This window comes from Alosa pseudoharengus, unplaced genomic scaffold, assembly GCF_046254945.1.
Source record: "Alosa pseudoharengus isolate Yale_2024_CS ecotype anadromous, Long Island Sound unplaced genomic scaffold, YU_APseudo_1.1 YU_APseudo_1.1_scf_6, whole genome shotgun sequence".
Classification (NCBI taxonomy): Eukaryota; Metazoa; Chordata; class Actinopteri; order Clupeiformes; family Clupeidae; genus Alosa; species Alosa pseudoharengus.
Window position 1 is genome coordinate 2,312,512 of NW_027468848.1, and position 7,500 is coordinate 2,320,011.

Below are 7,500 nucleotides of genomic sequence, written 5' to 3' on the forward strand. Positions count from 1 at the left end.
CCTCCCCAATGACGCGACACACCTGTCCATCGTCTGATCGCACACCTCCCCAACGACGCGACACACCTGTCCATCGTCTGATCACACACCTCCCCAATGACGCGACACACCTGTCCATCGTCTGATCGCACACCTCCCCAACGACGCGACACACCTGTCCATCGTCTGATCACACACCTCCCGTCCATCGTCTGATCGCACACCTCCCCAACGACGCGACACACCTGTCCATCGTCTGATCGCACACCTCCCTAACGACGCGACACGCAGCACTACCGAGCCTCGAGCGTCTTCCCGACGTGGCGCGTTGGCCCCGTCCCTCGACCTCCTGGCCAGGCTCCGCCTCCCCCCAGCACAGGTACCTTGTTTGGGCGGTTTCCTGGCCAGGCTCCGCCTCCCCCCAGCACAGGTACCTTGTTTGGGCGGTTTCCTGTACCTTGTTTGGGCGGTTTCCTGTTGTGGTTGAGCTGGCCGCTGACGTCCTGTAGCCGTTTCTCTAACTCTCTCTTCTTGTCCTGCACCAGCTCCTCTTTAGACTTGCCACTCTTTTTCCCCCTGCCCGCTGCAGAGCAGACACACACACACACACACCGGGCGTGCGGTCAGTCAGGGCCCCCACACACGCCACTGTGTCAGGGCCACCACACACACACACAAACACTAGGGCTGGGACAACGCGTCGAGGTAATCAATGACGTCGACGGAAAATATGAGCATCGATTCGTCAAGCATAACGTGTGCTGCTAAATATTTTTAATTTTGCACCTTCAGTGTTTTCCATACGTTGACTAATCTGTGGCTGGGCACCATGAAATCAAAACCGGCCAACACACATTGATGTTCTATGTTGTAGGCCTGCTATTTAAATTAAAGATAAGATAAAATAATTTTATTGAGCTGCGCTTTTTACTCACACAGCCTTTCCTCGCCCCGCCCGCTCTCTCTCGTAATGAGCCCGCTGCTCCTCTGCATGTGCATTTAACAAAATATTCACGATTGTTGTTGCCACATAGAAGCATTGCATAGAACACAGTGGGCTAAATTGCTATTAAATCCGCTTTAGCATCGTGACCATGCTGCGCTTGTTCAAAACTGCTGCATTGAAGTTAAAGTAAACTCTGCAACATAGTACATTGAGAAGACTAAACTAAGTTAAGTTACAGTATGCAATCAAGCTGTATCTCAGAGCTAACATTAGAATACTGTTTGGATGTCAAGTTTAGCATGCTTACTTGCAGCTGCTTGTATTCGTTATTCATGCAGGGCTCATTTTATTGACTCTGAATGTTTGCAAAATCCCGATGTAAATGGAAAAGTGTTTTCCAAGACTCAAAAGTGCTTGTCCAGAGAAGTACGAACCGTTATTTGAACTAACTACGTTATGAATTGCATCCACACATCAGCAGCCTTTTAACTGTGTTAATGTTAATTGCAAGGATTCCCACATGAACGTCTTAAAATGACAGGCACTCAATTAGACATAGGCCTACACTACTGAACTTTATTGAATGCTACCTCTGACTAAGAATGCATTACTTTGCACTTGTATAGTCTTTTATTTTGGAATCTTAAGAGCAATAAACATATATTGCTATGTTAAAGAATGTTTTTGTTGATGAATCATGTTTTTTCATTCAGATATGTAAATAAACATGTATAAGTTGCTATTAGTGAATTAATGGGGAGATAATCGATAATCGAATCGAAATCGAATCGGACTGAAAAAATGAATCGTTAGATTAATCGATGCATCGAAAAAATAATCGATAGATTAATCGTTTAAAAAATAATCGTTTATCCCAGCCCTAACACACACACACACACACCGGGCGTGCGGTCAGTCAGGGCCACCGCACGCACGCGCACACACACACTCCACTGTGTCAGGGCCACTTCTCAATCACACTCACAAACACACACACACCACTGTAGTAGGGCAACATCTCCTCCACACAAACTGTTCCAGGATGCATCTCACACATCTATACTAACACACACACACACAAAACTCAACAAGTCAGGACATCTAAAAATCCACACAGGGGAACCTCATGCATGCCCCCCCCCTCAGACACATACACCATGCAAACTGCACGCACGGACACACACACACACACTACCATGCCAACTGCATATACAACTAGCATACTGCCCTTCATCATCATCATCATCATCATCATCACGCACATCTGTGGCGCTCATCCAATCAAACGACTCACTTCTCGGCGGTGTCACTCCGTCACAGGTCCGGTCGACTGCTGGCGTGCATGCGGCTTGCGCCAGTTCTACTCTTGCGTCTATAGGTTGCTACGGTTACCTCTACCACAGCTAAGTCTACAGGTTGCTACGGTTACCTCTACCACAGCTAAGTCTATAGGTTGCTACGGTTACCTCTACCACAGGTAAGTCTATAGGTTGCTACGGTTACCTCTACCACAGCTACCATTAGGCCTACGCAGCCAGTCAGTCACGCAGCCAGTCAGTCAGTCACTAGACTAGCACTCTGAGAGAGGAGCATCGTGGGTCACAAATGAAGGCTGAAGTTACCGGCTACAGAGGAGGTGAGAAGAGAGAGAGGAGTGGACACAAACACCAAGCAAATCACCAGAGGGGCATGCAGCAGGTGAGAGCAGGTGAGCACAGGTGAGCACAGGTCAGTCCACAGCAGCCGCCTGGACCGCTCGCAGCGTTCACAGCCAGAAACAGAGAGAGAGAGAGAGAGAGAGAGGGAGAGAGAGAGAGAGAGAGAGAGGGAGGGAGGGAGGGAGGGGGCACTTCACCACAGGCATGACATAAGTCTGCCCAGCCAGGAGAGGGCGTTGTGGGGGGGGGACTTACGTAAGGGTTTCCGCTGCTTCTTCTGTAAACAGGACTTGACGTAGCGCTCGAGCTCGCGCAGCGTGGACGGCTTGAGCGTCTCGAAGTCGATCTCGATCTCGTCAGGGTTGGAGTCCCGCAGCGAGGGCTCGCGCGATTGGATGATGTGGACGACGCGGCCCAGCTTCTCGCCGGGCAGGCGGTTGATGTCCAGACTCAGCTGGCGCTTCTCGTCGTACGTCATGGGCAGCGACTCCTCCTCGTCCGACTCGTAGTTGGCTGCGCCTCCCTTCCCGCCTTTCTTCGGTTGCCTAGAAACGAAATGATGGTTAGTACAGTCAGGGAACTGCGATGAGAAGGTGGACGAACTCGACCATTTAGCCTGAAGGTCCACCAACACCACCTAGTGTGCATAGAACATACTGCACTACAACACCACCTAGTGTGCATAGTACATACTGCACTACAACACCACCTAGTGCACTACAACACCACCTAGTGCACATAGTACATACTGCACTACAACACCACCTAGTGCACATAGTACATACTGCACTAAAACACCACCTAGTGTGCACATAGTACATACTGCACTACAACACCACCTAGTGCACTACAACACCACCTAGTGCACATAGTACATAATAGTGTGTGCGTGCGCACCTGGAACTGGAGGAGGTGCTGTTGGGCTTGCGCGCGGTTGTGAGGGGGATGAGTATAGTGTGCGTGCGTGCGTGCGTGCGTGCGTACCTGGATCCGGAGGAGGTGCTGTTGGGCTTGCGGGCGGTGGCGGTCTTCTTCTGCGGGCTGGGCTTGGCCGGCTGGCTGGCCGCCTTGGGCTTCTTGTCGTCCTCCTTCAGCTTGTTCTTCTCCTTCTTCTTCTTCTCCTTGTCCTTTTTCTCCTTCTTCTTCTTTGGTTTGCTCACGGGACCCTGTGACAGAGCAGCCAGCTGTTCATGGACTGCCTTGAGCTGAGGAGAAAGGTTGAGGACCGTCAGCCACAGCCAACCCAAGCTGGGGGTCATGGGGGGGTCATGGGGGGTTGGGAGTTTAATATAATCTCATGACGATAAGCATCAAAAAGTGCAGGACTGGGCAGGGGTGTGTTTTAAGATGCCACTGAACTGGACAGCCATTCAGGGGTTTATCAATGACCTCTACTCAATTAGACCTGACCAGCTGCACTCGATCAGGCTGCTCGAGTCATGAGATTCACAGTAGACTGAGAGGAGTTAGTGTGGAGAATCACATTACTGTTCAATTAAAGCTGAGACGCATGCAATAAGGAGGAACTTCATCCTTATTGATGCCATTTTATAAAAATATATGAACAAAGAAAAAACGGTATCAACAGCATCAATTGTAATCAATTGTAACTGTCCACTTAATTGCAAAATCACCAGAATTACTTAACATAAAACAAATTACACTCTCTCACACACTCTCTCACACTCACACACACAGATGCATGTTGGGAAAGCGAGTCTAAGTGAGGATTACCCAGATGAGGGAGGCAAGCGGACGCTTAGATCTGTTAGATGCCTCTAAGCCAGATCGCTGCGTACTCTGGCAGACCACTGGCCCGGATCAGAGCCGGATGAGAGCCAGATCGGGGCCAGAGCCCGTTGTGCCAGGCCAGGATCCGCAGCAATCTGGCCGAACCCATCCGCTACCACCCATGCCACCGCTACCCTGCTGCTACAGAGGCAAGCATGTTGGCAGAGGCCCCTCTGCCCCCCTCCGTCACGCTCACGGTGTCGTCGCTTCCCCTTGACCTCTCAGCTTTAACCCTCTACCGCTCAGCTCAGCTCAACAGGGTGCAACACAAATGAGGAGCGGGAAGGAAGAAGAATCACCTGAAAACGTTTGGCACACCCGTTTTTTTTTCCAGCTCTGTTACCATTGGGGTGCTCCACAGTGATTTGCTGGTAAAAGAGCCAAAGTGTGATCAGGATCAGGGGACAAGAGAGTTATAGACTCAAAAACATCACAACGCTAAAGTTACAACACGGACAGACAGCAACAGCAACAGCTACAGCATCAGATCACACAGCTAATGCAACTAATGTGTGTTCCACTAAGTCATAACAACAAGTTAAGCTAAGTGTAGAACATGAGCTCTACTCATAACAAGTTAAGCATGAGCTCTACTCATAACAAGTTAAGCTAAACGTAAACCTGAGCTCTACTCATAACAAGTTACGCTAAGCGTAGAACATGAGCTCTACTCATAACAAGTTAAGCTAAATGTAAACATGAGCTCTACTCATAGCAAGTTAAGCTAAACGTAAACATGAGCTCTACTCATAGCAAGTTAAGCTAAATGTAAACATGAGCTCTACTCATAGCAAGTTAAGCTAAACGTAAACATGAGCTCTACTCATAGCAAGTTAAGCTAAACGTAAACATGAGCTCTACTCATAGCAAGTTAAGCTAAACGTAAACATGAGCTCTACTCATAGCAAGTTAAGCTAAATGTAAACATGAGCTCTACTCATAGCAAGTTAAGCTAAACGTAAACATGAGCTCTACTCATAGCAAGTTAAGCTAAACGTAAACATGAGCTCTACTCCTAAAGAAGAAATGACAGCATGCAAGCCATGTACCAAGAGAGCCACACTGAGCGCAGAGGCGGGAGACGGCTAACTTCCGCTCTGGGGAGTGTGTGAGGGCCAGATTAAGAGTCCCCTCTTCAGGACAAACCATCAAATACAATAGAGATATATTATATACATGTGGAAGTGTGTGTGGGTGTGGGCCAGATTGAATGTAGTGCGCGAGAGAGAGAGAGAGTGAGAGAGAGAGAGAGAGAGAGAGTGTGTGTGTGTGTATGTAAGTAAGGGCCAGATTGAAAGTGGTGCAAGTGTGTGTGTGTGGGGAGAGTCAGACTGTAGGTGGTGTGAGTGAATATGTGTGTGTGTGTGTATGGGAGAGGGGGGGCATTCTCTGCCTGTCCCTCTACCCTTGGGTGTGGATCTTGGCTGGTTGTGCGTGTTTGTGTGTGTGTGTGTCAGGGTTTCCGTTGTCCGGTAATTACCGGACATTGGCCGAAAAAAAAAATTAATGTCCGACAAAATTAAATCTCTCCGGTCAAATTGTCCGATTGAAATTGGCTAATAATCCCGTCCCCCTAACGCAATCTGAATTTGAGAATAAGCCTTAAAATGTAAGCCTATATTAAAGCAATACGTCCTCTGGCTATGTTTTTTAAATGAACAGGCTCTACCGAAAGCTATTAAACAACACGCATAGCCTATGCTGCATTTCAAATAGGAAGCGCACGCTTAAAACGTCCATGTTAAACAACAAACAAATGAGTGAGGCGGTTCAAACATGGCCAGGCCCAGGCAGACTAGCCTTAAAAGCTTTTTCAGAGGCCAGACGTGATGGATGATGATAAATTGGTAACGTCTGAAGCCTCAGATGTCCGGTCAACTCCACCACCACCAGATAAAAAGCAGAAGTGTCGGGCGTATCTGTCGGAATCATGACGTTGGAAGTGGAGTTGCGGGGTTGCGGCCGCTCCAAGACACTGCCATTCTCCGTGTACACTGGACATGCAACTGTGTTCTGTACCCAAAGCAGTAGGCCTATGCTTTCTCTGTCTAAGATCTGCAGGGTTAGGGCCTCCTCGACAAGGAGATTGCTGGTCCGCGGATAATTTCCGGCACAATTAAACAGTATCATTGAACCGCGGACCAAAAGAAAAAAGAAACTATACATTTCCCAGAATAGGAAACATTTCTTAATTTATTGTTATCAAATAAAGAGGCATAGCCTTAAGGGGTAGTGGTGTGAGCGCTTATTCATGTGTGTGCGCATTTGTGCAAGTTAAACAGTGGAACCACTGGAGATAACGTGGGCAACAAACAACGTAGCCTTTTTAAAACAATGAACGAAGCGGACTCTTGCTGTCCATGAAAACATAGATACTGGCTAGATCTTGTTAGGCATGTTTATGTAAGTTAGGCTAATGAACATGTTGTATTCTATTCAGCCTGATTATGTCATTCTTTAAGGTACAGAGCCTGTCTCCAGGTTTCCTCAACTTGACTAATTAAAGGACAATTCCGGCGCAAAATGAACCTGGGGGTTAATAACACATTTGTACGAGTTCAACCGTTCGCTGGGATTTATTTTCATGCTAGTCGAATGTGACCAGTTTTATTGCAAACCGCTAATTAGCTTTTAACGCTAGCCTTCGGGGCACACGTACAGTAGAAAGAAATCGCTATTTCTATACCACTAAAAAGGCTCAAAATAGCACCACACTTAAACAGTAGAATAATGAGGGTCTCTACATGTAAACCGAAGCATTGAGAACTTTGTAAGTGTACAGGCAGTTTATTAAATAGAAACACATTACCGTTCACGTCTGGTTGTTCACATATACAGGCAGGCGATGTGAACTAAAATCATGTTTTTTTTTGCTCAATATAGGCCTATCAGAAATAAGCTCCGATGTAACATAACTTGTATAGTGTACTTACTTAGTGGATGTCCATCTGGTCTCTCTGGTATGGATCGCCGCCTCCAATTTCTTTTCGGGACATGGAAAAAAGTTTCAACTACAGCCCTGTTTATCAATGAGGGGGAATCTTCAGACTCTACAAAACACTGCGTCTCTTGGGGGTCAAGACGCAACAGGTCCCACTCCATGCAACACAGGCACTCCTCTTCGGT

General features: G+C 47.6%; 1 protein-coding gene across 3 annotated transcripts in view; it reads right to left on the reverse strand.

The window, feature by feature from the left end:
- Positions 1-7,500, reverse strand: part of brd3b (bromodomain containing 3b) — a 28,743-nt gene that overhangs the window by 8,522 nt on the left and 12,721 nt on the right. For 2 of the 3 annotated variants that reach the window (XM_076270147.1, XM_076270146.1), the window contains exons 9-11: positions 4,674-4,742; positions 3,568-3,788; positions 2,839-3,128 (exon numbers count right to left, since the gene is read on the reverse strand). In XM_076270147.1, the coding sequence (XP_076126262.1) occupies positions 2,839-3,128; positions 3,568-3,788; positions 4,674-4,742 (580 nt within the window). Of the gene's footprint in view, positions 1-436; positions 563-2,838; positions 3,129-3,567; positions 3,789-4,673; positions 4,743-7,500 lie in introns of all 3 variants that reach the window. The other variant, XM_076270145.1, reaches the window with a different exon arrangement.